This window comes from Gopherus evgoodei, chromosome 13, assembly GCF_007399415.2.
Source record: "Gopherus evgoodei ecotype Sinaloan lineage chromosome 13, rGopEvg1_v1.p, whole genome shotgun sequence".
Lineage (NCBI taxonomy): Eukaryota > Metazoa > Chordata > Testudines > Testudinidae > Gopherus > Gopherus evgoodei.
In genome coordinates, this window is record NC_044334.1 from 25,380,925 (window position 1) to 25,398,656 (window position 17,732).

At 48.6% G+C, this 17,732-nt stretch overlaps 1 protein-coding gene across 4 annotated transcripts in view; it reads left to right on the forward strand.

Moving 5' to 3' along the window:
* Window positions 1–17,732, forward strand: part of MED13L (mediator complex subunit 13L) — a 405,971-nt gene that overhangs the window by 362,905 nt on the left and 25,334 nt on the right. For all 4 annotated transcript variants that reach the window (XM_030582917.1, XM_030582918.1, XM_030582920.1 and 1 more), the window contains 3 exons: window positions 8,737–8,925; window positions 12,734–12,957; window positions 13,401–13,543. In XM_030582917.1, coding sequence (XP_030438777.1) covers window positions 8,737–8,925; window positions 12,734–12,957; window positions 13,401–13,543 — 556 coding nt within the window. The remainder of the gene's footprint in view (window positions 1–8,736; window positions 8,926–12,733; window positions 12,958–13,400; window positions 13,544–17,732) is intronic.

A 17,732-nucleotide genomic window follows, 5' to 3' on the forward strand; every position in this document is an offset into this window, starting at 1 on the left:
CACTGACTCTGTGGGTGCTTCAGGGCTGGAGCACCCACGAAAAAAAATTAGCAGGTGGCTAGCACCTACCGGCAGCCAGCTCACTCCCGCCTGCAGCTCTGCAGATCAACTCCTCCTCCTCCCTCCCAGTTCCTCCCAGCTGTTCAGCAGTGTGCAGGAGGTGCTGGGAGGGTGGGGAAGGAGCAGGGAAGAGGTGCACTTGGGGGAGGGGTGGAAAGAGATGGAGGAGGGCCTTGGGGGAAAAGGTGAAGTTGTGGCGGGGCCTGGGGCTGAGCAGGGTTTGAGCACCCCCCGGGGAAAATTAGAAGCGTTTGGGTACCTTGTTTCTTAGGTGCTCAACTTGACCAGGTAAAGGCCTCTGATTTTCAGACAGAGGTACACATCTTTCGTCTGAAAATCAGGCCCTCCTAAGGCATCTCAAGTTGGGCAACTAAAGACATTTGTCACTTTAAATAATCTTGGCCTTTTTCTGTACTGCAGGACTTCTGCTCTCTGAAGTATTTCTGTCATCAAACATTATTTATTACAGTTTTGGTGTAAAATTTTATATTAGTATCCCAACTGCATATTCTAGCATGGCTCACTCCAAGAGATTGAGCAGAAGATATTAAAAACGAAATAACCATCATCATTTCAATGACTGAAATATAATACGAGTAGATCCTGCACTACTTGAGATCAATAGCACATTTAGAGCTCAGTTTGTGTAAAACAATAGGCTTGCCAATTCTCAATTCATCGTGTTTATTTTCTGTGTACCTGTAGTTTGGGTTTTGATGTATGGCATTTTGCCAAACCAAAAAAAAATAATGTTTATAGGCTTAGTATGATCCAGAAGTATAAAGAAGAGTCCTGCTACTGAAACCGTGATAAACAGATTATGAAGTTAAACACTATGGTACTTAAATTTAGTGGACAATATGCACCACAGACAATGTTCTTTATTGTTATTTATTATTATTATTTAGCATTTAAACTGAGGTAGTGCCTAAAGGCCATTGTGCTAGGCACTGTATTAAACATAATAAACGATGGACTCTGTCCCAATGAGCTTACTATCTAAAAGAAAAGACATTCAGCTCTAGAATACTGTATTTCTCAATGGTACATAAAGAAGGAGCTGAAGACAAGGCAGAGTACAGTGCACTTAATTCTCAACTAAAAAGGGACTTGCACTGAAAAGATTCTTTTTGTATCATTTGTTCTGTTTCTGAAAACATTTATTTTATTTATTTTCTTTTTTGGTTTTCCTGTTCTCATCCACGAGGCTAGGCTCTGGCCACCAGACCTATCGTTTTTTATAGAGTAATCTTGATATTGTGGGCCTGTCTCTTCCGTGGAGAAATATTTATGTTTTGGGGGAATACATCTCATTTTGCCTTATGAATGTAATTGTATTGCAACAGTTAGTCACGCTATTGTGTGTAATATGACATTGGGACACAATTCACGATCACCATCACAGTTGGCCCACAGAACAAACCAATAAAAGTGGCTTCAAAGGGAAGGTCCCTTTACAGTGGTCACTAATAAAAGTTAACCTGTTTTAATAAGAATAACCATATAGTTCTTCTTCGAGTGATTGCTCACATCCATTCCAGTTAGGTGTGCGCGCTGCGCGTGCACGTTCGTCGGAAACTTTTTACCCTAGCAACTCCAGTGGGCCGGCAGGTCGCCCCCTGGAGTGGCGCCGCCATGGCGCCCAATATATATCCCTGCCGGCCCGCCCGCTCCTCAGTTCCTTCTTACCGCCGTGTCGGTCGTTGGAACTGTGGAGCGCGGCATAGCTGTCCTCCACGTCCCTAGCTCTCCTAGTTATCTATCGTTATCTATTGTTATTCTCTAGTTCCATTACAGTTGTTAAATAGTTTGTTAAGTTGATAGTTAAGTTAATTAGTTGTAAAGTACTTTTTCGCCGGGGGCTTAGCCCTTCCCGGCACCCGGCACCGGGCTCATGCCTGGTTCGCCGGGCTTCAAGCAGTGTGCGGCCTGCAAGAAGCCCATGCCTACCAGCGATCCCCACGAAGCGTGCCTGAAGTGCCTCGGGGAATCGCACAGATCTGACAAGTGCCGCATCTGTAAGGCCTTTAAGCCGAGGACAAAGAAGGAGAGGGATCAAAGGCTCCGAACTCTCCTGATGGAGGCGGCACTTGACCCGACGGCTTCGCAGGCCGTGGTATCGGCACCGGCACCGGATCGCTCCGGCACCGAGAAGACTCCTCGGCACCGACCCTCTCCGGCACTGGAGCCAGAGCCAAGGCCGTCGAAGTCTAATACTCCGGCCAGGCAGACCCGGCTAGAGCGCCCGGTCTCGACATCGGCCGCGGCGCCGCCGGCACCGTCAGCACCGTTGACTCCGGGCCCGGAGGGTCCGTTGAGTCCGGTGCCGCCGAGCTCCCCCATGAGATCTGGGGTTGAGATAGTGGTCCCATCCACACCGGAGACCTTCGCCTCGGCTCGGGACCTTATTGCCCTGACGGAGCCTACTCGGCTGCCACCCCCGGTACCTCCGGTGCGGGTCGCGTCCAGAGGCAAGCCCATGATGTCGGCACCACCCACAGACAGTCGTTCCCGATCCAGGTCCCGACGTCTTGGGCGCTCCAGATCCCGACGCCGCTCGCAGTCCCGGCACCGCTCCCCTCAGCGGTACCGGTCGCACTCGCGGCACCGGTCGGCATCGAGACGGTCGCGGTCAGGCTCCAGTCGACACCGGCACCGCGACTCCAGGAGCAGGTCCCGACGCTACTCGCCGCACCGGTCGACCTCCCGGCACCGAGCTGGTGGCAGGTCCCGGTCCCGGTCTCGCTCGACCTCCCGGCACCGAGCTGGTGGCAGGTCCCGGTCCCGGTCGATCTCCCGGCACCGAGCTGGTAGTAGGTCCCGGCACCGAAGCGGCGCCCGGCACCGTGACAGATCCCGGTCCCGGTCCCGATCCCGGCACCGATATGACTCCCGGCACCGGTCCCCGGCACCGAGACGATCCTCCGTGCCGGCCCGCGCAGACCCGTACTATCCAGGGTCGGCCCCACCGTGGCCTTCGAGGCAGCCGTCCGTATCCTCCCAGACGGACAGCGGCTATGTGCTGGGCACCGACCGGCAGGCGGCGCTGTTTGCTGATCCGCCGCTGCAGGACCAAGGCCCACAACAGTGGGGATTCTGGACACCCTGGGCGTACCATCAGGCCCAGGGCCCCCAGCAGCTCCCTGCTAGGCCGGCGACTGCGGAGCGTAGGGCCCCTGAAGCCTCCTTGTCTCGCCCCCCTCCCTCCCCGGAAGGGGACGAAGGGTCCAAACAGCAGGACTCCGCTGTGGCTCCGGAGACAGAGGCGAGGGCTGAGGAAGACCCTCAGTTGGACACTATTGTGCCTGGGGTCTCATCATCCTCCTCCGCGGATGAGGCGGTGGCGGGTACCTCCTCCAACAGTCCCCCCCCCGCTGGATCTTAGGGCGCACCAGGACCTCCTCAGGCGATTGGCTCAAAACCTGAATCTGCAGGCAGAGGAGGTCTCGGAGATAGAGGACCCAATTGTTACCATCCTCTCTTCTGATGCTCCCACCAGGGTCGCCCTGCCCTTCATACGGACCATCCAGGCCAATGCCAATACTATCTGGCAGTCCCCGGCCTCCATCCCTCCGACAGCGAAAGGAGTCGAGAGAAAGTACATGGCCCCTTCTAGGGGCTATGAATATCTACATGTTCACCCCACTCCCGGTTCACTGGTAGTGCAATCGGTGAACGATAGGGAGCGTCACGGCCAGGAGGCTCCGGCCCCCAAGTCCAGAGAGGCCAGGCGGATGGACCTCCTTGGCCGTAAGGTGTATTCGGCTGGGGCGCTGCAGCTCAGGGTCTCCAACCAGCAGGCCCTGCTGAGCAGATATGCCTTTGATTCCTGGGTGGCAGTGGACAAATTTAAGGAGCTGCTGCCACAGGATGCTCGCCAAGAGTTCACGGCCATCTTGGACGAAGGCAAGAAGGTCGCACGCACGGCCTTGCAAGCCTCCTTGGACGCTGCGGACTCGGCTGCCCGTACCCTTGCGTCAGGAGTTACGATGCGTCGCATCTCCTGGCTGCAGGTTTCCGGCCTTCCGCCGGAACTCCAGCATACTATACAAGACCTTCCTTTCGAAGGCCAGGGCCTATTTTCTGACAAAACAGACCCCAGACTCAAGAGTCTGAAAGACAACCGAGTCGTTATGCGGTCCCTCGGGATGCACACTCCCGTGACGCAGAGTAGACCCTTCCGGCCGCAACAACAACAACAACAACAACGCAGGCCGTTTTCCCAGTTCCGCCAGCGGCAGGACCTTTACAGGCGCCGCGGCAGGAACGGGAGGCGCAGGCAGTCGGGGAACCAAGGGGGGCAGAACCAAGGCTCCTCAAAACCCCCGCCTGGTCCTAAGCCTTCATTTTGAAGGGGCGCTCGAGGGCGCAGTAACAGTTTCCCCTATGGATCCTTCCCCCCCATTTTCCAACCGCCTTTCGTTTTTCCTCCCGGCGTGGTCCCAAATAACATCGGACCGCTGGGTCTTAAGCGTGGTGCAGACGGGGTACCGCCTGCAGTTTGTTTCGTTTCCTCCTTCCCGCCCTCCTTCCTCGTCCCTCTTCAGGGACCCCTCTCACGAGCAATTCCTTCGGCAGGAGGTGCAGACGCTCCTCAGCAAAGGAGCTATAGAGGCGGTTCCCGAAAACGAGAAAGGCAAGGGGTTTTATTCCCGCTATTTTCTGATCCCCAAGGCCAAGGGGGGCCTCAGGCCTATCCTCGACCTGCGAGAGCTCAACAAATACCTCGTGAAGTTGAAGTTCCGCATGGTATCCCTGGGGACCATTATTCCATCCCTGGATCCGGGAGACTGGTACGCCGCCCTCGACATGCAGGACGCGTATTTCCACATTGCCATTTGGCCACGCCACAGACGCTTCCTCCGCTTCGTTGTGGGGGCTCGTCATTATCAATTTGCGGTCCTCCCGTTTGGCCTGTCCACGGCCCCGAGGGTGTTTACAAAATGCATGGCAGTTGTCGTGGCGCATCTTCGGCGCAACCGTGTCCACGTGTTCCCTTATCTGGACGATTGGTTGATTCGGGGCACGTCGGAACAGCAGGTGAACAGCCATGTCCGCGTGATCACCGGCATGTTTGCGAGTCTGGGCCTCTTGATAAACACAGACAAGTCCACCCTGAGGCCCACTCAGAAGGTGGAATTTATCGGGGCCGTCCTGGACGCCACTGTGGGCAGGGCCTCGCTGCCTCGGCAGCGGTTCCAGACCATGGCGGCGATCGTTCAACGCTTGCGGTCAGCCCCATTGACGTCAGTGAGGACATGCCTAACCCTGTTAGGCCACATGGCGGCGTGCACTTTTGTGACCGACTACGCTCGGCTCCGCATGAGGCCTCTCCAGCTGTGGCTTATCAGTCATTACAGGCCAAGGCAACCGTTAGACATGTTAATCACAATCCCCCAGAAGGTCTTAGATTCCCTCGGCTGGTGGTTGGACCAGTCCGTATTGTGTGCGGGTCTTCCCTTTCACCCGTCTCAGCCCTCGGTATCCCTGACAATGGATGCCTCAGATCTAGGCTGGGGGGCCCACCTAGGGACCCTGCGGACGCAGGGCCTATGGTCCCAGGAGGAGGTGGGGCTACACATCAACATGAGGGAGTTGAGAGCGGTCCGCCTTGCTTGCCAAACGTTTTGTCATCAGCTTCAGGGTCGTTGTGTAGCCGTGTTCACGGACAACACGACGACCATGTATTATATCAACAAGCAGGGCGGCACCAGGTCCTCCTCCCTGTGCCTCGAGGCGATACGACTCTGGGACTTTTGCGTAGCCCACTCCATTCACCTCAGGGCTTCCTTCCTTCCCGGAGTACGGAACACGCTGGCGGATCGATTGAGCAGATCCTTCCTGTCACACGAGTGGTCCCTTCGCCCGGACGTCGCTCTCTCCATTTTCCGGAGGTGGGGTTATCCCCGGGTGGACCTCTTTGCGTCCAAGGGGAACAGGAAGTGCCAAGCGTTCTGCTCCTTTCAGGGCAGGGAGCCGGGGTCGATAGCGGATGCCTTCCTCATCCAGTGGTCGACCCACCTGTACTATGCGTTTCCTCCGTTCCCTCTGGTTCACAAGGTCCTCCTGAAGGTGCGCAGAGACAGGGCTCGTGTGATCATGGTGGCCCCGGCATGGCCCAGACAGCACTGGTACACCATGCTGCTAGACTTGGCCGTAGCCGACCCAGTTCCCCTGCCCCTTCATCCGGACCTGATTACCCAGGACCACGGGTCTCTCTGTCACCCAGACCTGCAGTCGCTGCACCTAGCGGCGTGGCTCCTGCGTGGCTAACTGGTTCCGAGCTGCGCTGCTCCACGCCTGTGAGAGAGGTGCTCTTGAGCAGCAGGAAACCGTCCACAAGAGCCACATATTCGGCGAAATGGAAACGCTTCTCCTGTTGGTGCGTAGAGAGAAATCTCCGCCCTATGGAAGTTTCGGTATCCGAAATCTTAGACTATGTTTGGTCCCTCAAAGAACGTGGTCTGGCCTTATCGTCGTTGCGAGTCCATCTGGCAGCTATCTCCACCTTTCACCCGGGTGCGGACGGTCACTCCGTTTTTTCTCACCCGACGGTGTCGAGATTTCTTAAAGGGCTGGAACGGTTATTCCCTAACGTCCGTCCCCCTGCTCCAACCTGGGATCTTAACCTGGTGTTGTCCCGGCTCATGGGGCCCCCCTTTGAGCCGTTAGCTACTTGCTCCCTGCTTTACCTCTCTTGGAAGGCTGCCTTTCTAGTAGCTATCACCTCAGCTAGACGGGTGTCGGAACTCCGAGCCCTTGTGGTAGACCCCCCATATACGGTCTTCCACAAAGACAAGGTACAGCTTAGACCACACCCTGCCTTTCTACCCAAGCTGGTCTCAGCCTTCCACGTCAACCAAGAGATTTTCCTCCCGGTTTTTTTCCCAAAACCTCACTCCTCAGGCAGGGAGCAGCAGCTCCACTCGCTGGATGTCCGTAGAGCTCTCGCGTTCTACATAGAGAGGACCAAACCCTTCCGCAAATCCCCCCAGCTTTTCGTGGCGGTAGCGGACCGTATGAAAGGGCTTCCTATCTCCTCCCAGAGGTTATCCTCGTGGGTTACGTCCTGTATCAGGACCTGTTATGACTTGGCCCATGTCCCTACGGGCCGTGTGACTGCGCATTCTACCAGGGCGCAGGCGTCGTCGCTGGCTTTCCTTGCCCGTGTGCCCATCCAGGAAATCTGTCGGGCAGCGACCTGGTCATCGGTCCACACCTTTGCTTCCCACTACGCCCTGGTACAGCAGTCGAGAGAGGATGCGGCCTTCGGAACTGCAGTGCTCCATGCCGCGACTTCTCACTCCGACCCCACCGCCTAGGTATGGCTTGGGAGTCACCTAACTGGAATGGATGTGAGCAATCACTCGAAGAAGAAAAGATGGTTACTCACCTTTGTAACTGTTGTTCTTCGAGATGTGTTGCTCACATCCATTCCACACCCGCCCTCCTTCCCCACTGTCGGAGTAGCCGGCAAGAAGGAACTGAGGAGCGGGCGGGCCGGCAGGGATATATATTGGGCGCCATGGCGGCGCCACTCCAGGGGGCGACCTGCCGGCCCACTGGAGTTGCTAGGGTAAAAAGTTTCCGACGAACGTGCACGCGCGGCGCGCACACCTAACTGGAATGGATGTGAGCAACACATCTCGAAGAACAACAGTTACAAAGGTGAGTAACCGTCTTTTCCTGAGATTGCCACTGTTTTCTTCCTATATTAAGAAAAGGAGAACCACAGCTATATATAAGAGCTGTGCTTGAAATGCAAAGTTCAGGGTGTTTAGCCCCAAGGTTTCAATGAGGCCATCTGAGAAATTCAGACCTGGGTTAAAAAAACATACTCAAGCTACAGGTTTCAGGAATGTTTGGGTATAGGGTTTTGATTTGCATCCACCTTCAGTGTCATATGTATGCTTCATGTCCTCTATCACAGACAAGCTGGTGATCTGACTTGACTTCCATTTACGAGATTCTGGTTTCACTGAGGTTAAACATAAAAGCTGTCCCACTGTCTTTGGGTATTTCTTTTAAACTCTAAACAGTTCCTCTCCATAATGCACTCCAGTAGGATGTATATACATAACTAGGTATTTTCCCTTTCCAAACTGCAGTATGAAGCCAAAAGGTTGAGTTGAGCCAGAGGAGGAGTTTAGCAATGTAGAGGACATAGGCAAATCATCTCTCTTCTTCTTCTGTTCATTGGTATTTACAAAGACATTGACAGAGGAAGCCAGTTTTCACTTTGAGCCTCTAGTAGGACAGTCAGCGTACCCCAGATTATTATCTACAGTTCAGTATCTTGTACAGAGGACAAGTAGTAATTATATTGGACTGGGTTTTGGGTGGCCCTGGGCTGCTGGAAAATAGGATTTTTTTCTGGCTTGCTGTGAAATATAACCATGTAAAATAAACTGTGGTTCAATATAGCATTGTTCATTCTCAGAAATACTTATGGCACCCAACACTATGGGGCCCCAGTCTTGATTGAAGCTTGTGGGTATTACCCTCATACAAACACAGCACTAGTATGCAAAGTGTCTGTAGTTGCTAAATGAAGAATGAATGCCAAGTCTAAATAAAACTGAATTTGACTTGATTTATTTCATGTTGCTGGGGTGAGAAGTAAGCCCTTTCAGTATTTCTAATCCTGATTTTTATTTTTTATACATAAATGTACAGATTGTGCCTTGCCAGTACATGCTGCAGACAATGAAGGATGAACAGGTTTTCTACATTCAGCACTTGAAGTCTTTGGCATTTTCAGTGTACTGCCAGTGCAGGCGACCACTGCCCACACAGATCCACATTAAGTCCCTTACTGGCTTTGGGCCAGCTGCCAGCATTGAGATGACCCTCAAGAACCCTGAGGTTAGTACTCTGACCAGGACAGCAAGGAGTCTGATTCAGGAGCTGATTTCGTTTCTCAGAACCCAGAAAGAATAAGTATGAGAAATACTCTTAAGTAGCCAGTAGCTTTCTTCTTTTCAAGCTATTGGAGATGATGCTATAGGGAAAAGGAAAGACCAGTGAATAGGTCCATAGCCTAATGTGTCCATATACGAAATGGGCAGTTGTGCACATTCAGGTCTAATGTTCAGCTACCTATGGCAAAGGGTACATGGAGAAATCCCCTCTGGATTCTGTCACTTCTCATGAAATTACTATACTGGTCTATAGGGTATTAAGTGATTCTGTCTTTCATCTGATCCTAAATTTGCAAAGATTCAAGCTCTGTTTTCTGCATTTCAGAAGTCTCCAGTGAAGAATAATCCTTCCTATTTCCCAGGAATGTTCATCCTTTGGGAAATACCCTGGGGCTTACCTTTATTTAGATTTAACTAAATAAATATAAAAAACATTTAGCAAGGACATTTGGAGCCCAAGATGTTAATTAAAAATGTAGTTCCAAAATCATTATGAAACCAAAATATCAGCACATTTGCTCACATACATATACCCAACAGGTATCAGAAACACGTTACAATCCAAATCAATCTCCCCACTTCTCAAAATTCCCAAAAGAAATCACAGCCTCAGTCCTCCTGTCCCCCAAAAACACAGAATGTCTCTTCAAACAGATGGACTCTGCAGCATGCCTGTAGGTCAAGAATATTGGGCTAGTTTTGACCAAGGGGAACAGTGAATTCCAAAAACGAAGGACGCTCACAAAAAACACTCTGCCAGCAGCTCCCAGTCTTACTCTAATGGCGGCCCAGCACAAGAGCCTGTACTATTGTTCAGGTGTTGCATTTTGTAATAGTGCCATGACAATGTGGCATTATTTTGTAATGCAACACTTGAGCTTCTCCAGTTTATGTGCAGACAGCACAGTGGTCCCTGTGGTGCAGAGCAGACAAGAACAGAGGGAGGAGAAGGGGGAGAGGAAAGAGGACTGAACAGGAGTGGAAAGGATCACCAAGAGAGAGGATGGGATAATAGATCTGACTGGGCAAATAGAGAGGAGAAGGGAAAGAAATGGATGAGTTTTGGTAAGGAAAAGAAAAGAAAGAGAGCAGCAGTGGGATGGAGCTCCAACCTGTATAAGAAACCAGAACATTACTTTTCTTCCTTTCTCCTCAAACCAATTTATTTATTCTCTCTTTGCCACCTTTTTAATTTTTGAAAGAGACAAAAGAAGACAAAATTAACAGGACAAGAAAAGTAACATTTTCGCATGTAATTGTTTGTATTTAGTATACCAGGAATGGGGAAAATGTCTGCTCTCTCCATGATACGTGCACTTCTCATCCATCCCCACCCCATCTTCAAAACATATTCTCAGTTAACTAAAATGTTAGACATGCTAGCCCAGGGGTCGGCAACCTTTCAGAAGTGGTGTGCTGAGTCTTCATTTATTCACTCTGATTTAAGGTTTCATGTGCCAGTAATACATTTTAATGTTTTCAGAAGGTCTCTTTCTATAAGTCTATAATATATAACTAAACTATTGTTATACGTGAAGTAAATACATTTTTTAAAATGTTTAAGAAGCTTCATTTGACGTTAAATTAAAATGCAGAGCCCCCCAGACTGGTGGCCAGGACCCGGCAGTGTGAGTGCCACTGAAAATCAGCTTGCGTACTGCCTTTGGCACATGTGCCATAACTTGCCTACTCGTATGCTAGCCTATCAGTTCCTAGATCATTTACTATAGATCACCTATCCCTATCCACTAACCTCATTTGCTTTATAATTCCTTAACTGATACAACATAATGTTTGAGGAGGAGGTTTAGTAAGGTAATGATGATTACTGGGTAAGTATTGTTTCAGTGGTGATTGAAAGTATTTAAACACAGAGGCAGAACTGAATTAATATTTTAATTACAAACTGAGTGCTGAATAATCCTAGGTGGCGTCCCTCAAAATCTGGTAATTTTTTTACCTAAGTGAGTTAGTGATTACAGTAGAACTGATTAGCAGCAGGCCTGCTGTTCAGCTCAGACACTAAAACCTCCAAATAGCTCTGAAATTGGATTTAAAAGAAAAACAAAGGTTTGTACTTTGCAGGATTTCAGATACTTCATATTCATATTATGACTGCCATTCATGACCCTTGCTACATGAGGTTATGTCAGCACCGTCTACATAGAAGCCCCTATTTTAAAAGGTTTATAACTTGATTCTGTCACTCCATTACTCATGAGTTATTAACTCGTCACTAACACATACAGATATTTCTTAGACCAAATTGGCAGTAGTCTGTATATATTTAGCACATTTAGCAATTAAAACACCTGGCTGGGAGTCAGAAAATTGGGGTTTAAAGTCCTACTTCTGCCACAGACTTGCTACATGGCTTTGGGCAAGTCACAGCATCTTGTGCCTTAATTTTTTTATCTGTAAAAGGGAGATAAAAGTTCAGGAATATTTATAAATAAATTATAGTACACATGACTATTTTTAAAAATTTTACTCCTGAGGGAATTCTGCGCCAAAAAAATTAAAATTCTGGACAAAATTCTGCTAAATTCTACAAATTTTATTTGTCAAATAAATGTGAAGGCTCCAGCATGTATTGGGCAGCACAGGTCAATAGCTGCACAGAGGTGGGAGATCATTGTGCAGCTCTCGATCTCCCCACAGGACGTGCAGCGTGGGAAGCAGGCTCAGCAAGGCAGGATCCAAATGTGGAGGGGGTTAGTGGGGGGGGGGCTCTGGATGCACAGGGGCTTGTTGGGGAGTTCTGGGTAAAACAGTAATTGGACTCTACAGGGGGGTCCAGGGGAAGGTGGTTAGGGCTCAGCAAGGTGGGGGTTGGGTGTGGGGGAATTGGGGCTCAGTGGGGCGATCGATGATCCAGGTGCAACTGGTTGGGGCTTGGTGAGGTAGGGAGATCGATGATCCAGGTGCAACTGGTTGGGGCTTGGTGAGGTGGGGATCTGAGTGTGGGTGGCTCGTTGGGGTGGTCCAAGTGCATGGGGAGTGGGGCTCATCATGGGGGGTTCTGAGTGCAGGGGGGTGAGGCTTGGTGGGTGGGTTTGGGTATGAGGGGATCTGGATGCATGGGGATTGGGTGGTTGGGGGAGCAGCTCCCTCCCCCTGAAAATGAGGAGAAATGGGTACAGGAAGCGGGAGGAGGCAGTTTGCAGAGCTGCTTGCAGCTGGAGAAGAAATCTGGAGGTGGGTCTGACCTGGCCCTGGATGCCATGCAGAGGAAGAGGAAGTCCCATTCTCCCCAGCCCAGCCTGGACTAGCATCTGAGCTTGGCACAGGGTAGGAACCACCAGCCAGATCGTCCCCAGTCCCACCTCCTGCCCCACAGTGATTTACCTCTCTGCTGGCTGTCCTGGACACCCAAAACATATTGCTGGGGAGGGTTGTATGACCGCTTTTGTAGCTTCCTTTTGCTTCCCTGTCAGAAAGTCCTTTTTCTGCGGGGAATATAAATGCTGTGCATACGCAGTGGTGCAGAATTCCTCCAGGAGTAAAAAATTGCTAAGTTTCTGGGACTGTCTGAATTAGGTGACATTTATTAATGGTGATGGATTCCTTTATGTTCATCGGTTTCCAGGATATATTAGTTTGACTATGAATTCCTTGGCTTATACCTGTTTGTTTCCTAACTTTCATATTTCTTCATGTTTATATCCCCATTCCATGTTATACATTTCTTAATGCAAACCCTGCTTTAGATAACTCTGTACTGATCATGATGTTTCTGACTTTGATTACAGCGCCCCAGTCCAATTCAGCTGTACTCTCCTCCTTTCATACTGGCGCCCATCAAAGACAAACAAACAGAGCTGGGAGAGACATTTGGAGAGGCCAGTCAGAAATACAATGTACTCTTCGTTGGATATTGTTTGTCTCATGATCAGCGCTGGCTCCTGGCATCCTGCACTGACCTCCATGGCGAGCTGTTGGAAACCTGCATTGTAAATATCGATTTGCCAAACAGGTAGAAACCTTCAGTTTTATGTTGAGTTTGGGTTGACATTTCTCTGTTTACTTTGTTATCTGGCTGTTTGCACATCCCTTTCTAGACCCCTCTGTTGTTAGGGTGATAACGTTTCTTTGTATTGATGGTTTGTATCATAGATTACCAAGTGTAGAGTAAGAAAGTGGTTGCTTTATAAATGCCAACTGAGTGCATCTCCAAGTACTACTGCTCCAGTGCTCAGCACACTGATGCTCATTTTGTGACTGGGGCCTTTGGGCACTACTGCAATGCCTGTAATAAAAATAGAGGGAAAGACTCCTTTTTGATATTGGAATGTAAATGAGACACACAGATCTTACTGTTCTTGGGGCAGTTATAAGAGTTCAGTTACAGAGAAAAAAGTGAAATAGTGACAACGGGATAGAAATCTGAAATTCTTCCTTCATTTCTGTTATCTCCAGATCAAGGAGGAGCAAAGTGTCTGCACGTAAAATTGGTCTGCAGAAGCTGTGGGAATGGTGCATTGGGATTGTACAGATGACATCACTTCCCTGGAGAGTTGTAATTGGGCGACTTGGAAGACTGGGCCACGGGGAGTTAAAAGGTAAGGACAGCTAAGGATGCCATGTGCTGAGGAGCAGAGCTACAAGCTAGTTTAGTGGTCAAGCACGATGGTTTAGTACAGGGGTCAGCAACCTTCAGAACTGGTGTGCCGAGTCTTCATTTATTCACTCTAAGTTAAGGTTTTGCGTGCCAGTCATACATTTTAATGTTTATAGAAGGTCTCTCTCTAGAAGTCTATATTATATAACTAAACTATTGTTGTATGTAAATTAAACAAGGTTTTTAAAATGTTTAAGAAGCTTCATTTAAAATGAAATTAAAATGCAAATCTTATCAGTTTAGTGCAGTGGTTCATAACCTGAGGTGCATGCACCTCATGGGGGTGCGAGATGCCCTTTCTGGGGGTGCGAGACATGAGATTTTTTTAGAAGGTGGGGGCGGCCGCAGAGTGCTGGGCCCAGGCCAGGAGCAGAGCTCTGGGGTGGCTGCTGGTACCCCAGGCCAGCGGCGGGCTGAGCAGAGGTAGAGGCCCTGACCCCGGCTGGCAGGGGGCCAGGTGACTGGAACCCCAGACCAGCAGCAAGGTGAGTAGGGCCGGCAGCTGGTATCCCAGGCTGGCAGCCGGCTGAGCAGGGCCGATGACCAGAACCCAAGCTGGCAAGGGGCCAGCAGCCGGAACCTCAGACCAACAGCGGTCTGAGCGGGATGGCGGACAGAACCTCAGACCGGCAGCGGCTCACCAGCAGCAGTCTGGGGTTCTGGTCGCCAGCTCCTGCCAGCCAGGGTCCCGGCCATTGGCCTCGCATAGCCTCCTGCCAGCTGGGGTTTCCATTCATCCGGGCTGAGCAGGCCAGCGCCTGGAATCCCAGCAGGCAGCAGCGTGCCAGTAAAGTGGGCTCACGTGCCACCGGTTGCCAACCCCTGGTTTAGTATATTGAACATGATGCTGCAAACCAGGCACTATGGCTGGGAGTTAAAATTCCAACTCTGATACTAAGTCATTGTGTGGCCTGGACAAGTAATTTTATCCCTGTCTCTTTCCCTGTCTATACAATGGGGAAGACTATAGTCACTTGCTCACCTACTTCCCACAGGTGTGTGGATTAGCTAGTTACTATTTGAACAATAGTTTGAAAATGTACATTGCTATATGGTAAATATTATTATTATTATTACTACTTTTGCTAAATGCTTAAATAACACGTACATGTTAGTGGCTAAGGAAAAGACCAAAAGGAACAAGAGTTTCCGTGCAGTTTGGCCTGATGGGCCCTATTAGTGCTGAGCAATAACAAAAGCGCAAGGATAGCAATCGCAGGGAGACGAGTAAGCCAAAAGTGAAGTACAGCCTGGCATTACTGGGTGGTGCAATACAGTAGCATAGCATGTATAATTGTAACCCTGGAAATGTGATTTCTGTGGGTGGAAGTCCTGTCCTGGTCACAGTATAGCATAAGCTTAGGGTAACCGAGGAGCTGGCCCGTGTGGATCCTGTAAGGGTATACCGTTCACAGCACAGTAGCAGATACAGGTTATGATCTGATTTCAGAACTTCAAACGGAAGCAACTCTACTGACTACAGTGAAGATACTGAGCAACATGTCAAAATTACATCAATTGCAAAGTAACTAAAAATGAACTGGTCACTAGGGTTTACTTAATAGTAGGGTAAACCTTGTAGCCTGCAAGGGATGTCTAACGATTGGCATCCCCATTAGGGGATTGTGGACATTGACAGGGCACTGTGGAGAATTTTACTTTTGATTTTCTTTCAGTGTAGCCTATGTGCAGAGAACTTCATTTTCCAAAGCTGATCCAAATTCCAAAACAAGATAAAATATTGAACAGGGTTAAAAAAATCAGTAACTGAATAACCTGGTATGGTATACGTTGAGGTAAGGTTGTAGGTCACCTCATTGTAAAGACTGCAGAACTAACTTAAATAACATTTGGTAGATAGCAATTTATAAATTATTCTTCCTTAAAATCAGATGAATATGTGGGCTAACAGAAGTTATTTTTGGTAGCCTATGCATTGTAAGTACTTGGATGAATACTTTCTTTGGCAGACCACTGAATGACTATGCTGTAAAATTCCTTTTTCTGTCCCATACAGTAAAGCTGCAATCAGCTTGTGTTTACACTGAAATAAGTTTCTACTTGCATGTCTACAACACTCAAACAGTGATTACCAGAAACAGTCGTACAAACAAGATTTTGAGTCTAGCAATATGGTGGCACTGTGGTGCTGCCATGCAGTTGACCTCAGTTCCGTTTCTTGAGGTAGTATGAGACATCTCATCGCTTGACCTAACAGTGGCTGGAGTTATGCAGTTAGTACATAGATTGGAAGAGGAGTGTCTGGCTTCACTCAGGGAACGATCCCTTCTAATTTAAAGATCAGCACGCATAGGCCCTGAAAGGAGTTCCTCCTATCTTCAGCCAGGATGGTGGCTCTTGTGCAGGTCTGGGTGGATGATTCCACAGTGAAAAATGGAGCAACTCTTAGGGCTGGGATTGGGATATAGGTAAGACATTTAGTGCGTTTTGTTGTTTGAATTGGAGTGTGAAAAGTAATCTAGGCTGGAGGATAAAGATCTTATTTAAAACATTGTGCATTCTCCTCTTACATTAATCACCTAAGGTGGTGTAGTGACTTATTCAAAGCAATCCCAGATTCATGGGTTTGGAGCTAATTAAAATAAATCAGATGAGCAGCATGTATCATTTTTTCTATACCAGCACACAGACTAGCCATAGGGAGCTGATGCTTCAATCAGTGTAGGAAAAGAAGCAGAAATAACACTACCTTCAATTCAGCTAGTATACAAAAAGAAGGAGCATAAATTGGCTTTAGGAAGAAACAGTTATCTCTCTCTTGGTTGGGGAATGAGGTGCCAATCACAGGGCTGTCCGTTAAAGTGGAGAGTGTGAAGGGGAACAAAGATTGAGAACTTAATTTAAAATCAGCAGATCCTTTCCCCTGCCTCTGAGTCTGTCTGCTTAGTTGGGGTTCCTGGTTGCTACTTTCAGAAGATTGACCTCAGAGTCTTGAACTGCTTTTGTCCTATCAGAGGAGATCCTCTGCCACTGTTTTACAGTGCATCTGAGTGCTCCTTTGAAGAAATATTCACCTTCACAGCTCTCTCTTTCTTTTTAATTGTAGCTCTATGGCATTTTCTGGTCTTGTGCATGTGGAATTCATGTTGACCCACCACTCAGATTTCAAGCACTCCAGTTTGCAGCATGTTAGTCAGATGAAAATAATTGTATTTCTACTTCCTCTGTAGAAAAAGGAACAGTTCAACTGAGAGATGATCTCATGTAAAGAATGCTCACACTGGAGTGACATTAAAGTAATAGGTCGTGGTAGGCAGTGCATTTCTAAAGGATTATTGCATGCTCTGGGTGCATTGTGAAGTAAGAGGCCAAAGGCGAAGTGTTTCAGCATTTCCAATTTCAGTAATCCCTCAGTTATGCACTGCTTAGAGTGTCTTACTGCTAAAAATTAAGAGGAAAAATAGTGTCTGTCTGTTTGAATGATTCACATTAGAAGGCAGTTCAGAAAGTGTCATTTGGCTCCAGAGCTCTGATCCCATTTGTAATTATAAATCAGGTTCCTTTTATAAGGACATTTCTTCTGAACATTACCATCTTTCACAACATTCAGATGTTAGGGCAAACTACATTGCGTGTGAGTGATAGAATGTGTGTGGCCAAGCACCTGTGAAATAGGAGCAAACTCTTATGCTTGCTGAGCAACTGATCTTCAGCACTATGAAGGGGTAATAGCTGAGGTTTAGATTACGTTAAGGGAAGAGGATTTTAGAATCCCACACTAATAGTTAAGGAATACCATCAACTGTTGCCGCCACCACTACTCAGATACAGTGGATCTTCTTGAGATAGCATATTTGACTTGAATGGCTGTGTAAAAAATGATTAAGAGGTCCAATGCAAAACTAATATTGCCAGAACTGTTACTGGAAGACATTCTGAGTGAAGCAACACCTCCTGAACCAGAAAACAATATCTGCCGTCTAACAAACAGAATGTACTTTACAGTAACTGTTTCATTCCTTGTTCATATCTCCTGGGCTGCTTTTCATTACCAATAGAAGGAAAGATATTCCAGTGGTTAAGCAGAAGAAACAGTAGAACATGGCTTTATCCCAACTTTAACACAGAATCATTTTAAGTGACTTGCTCAAGTTCACAGTCTCTGTGTG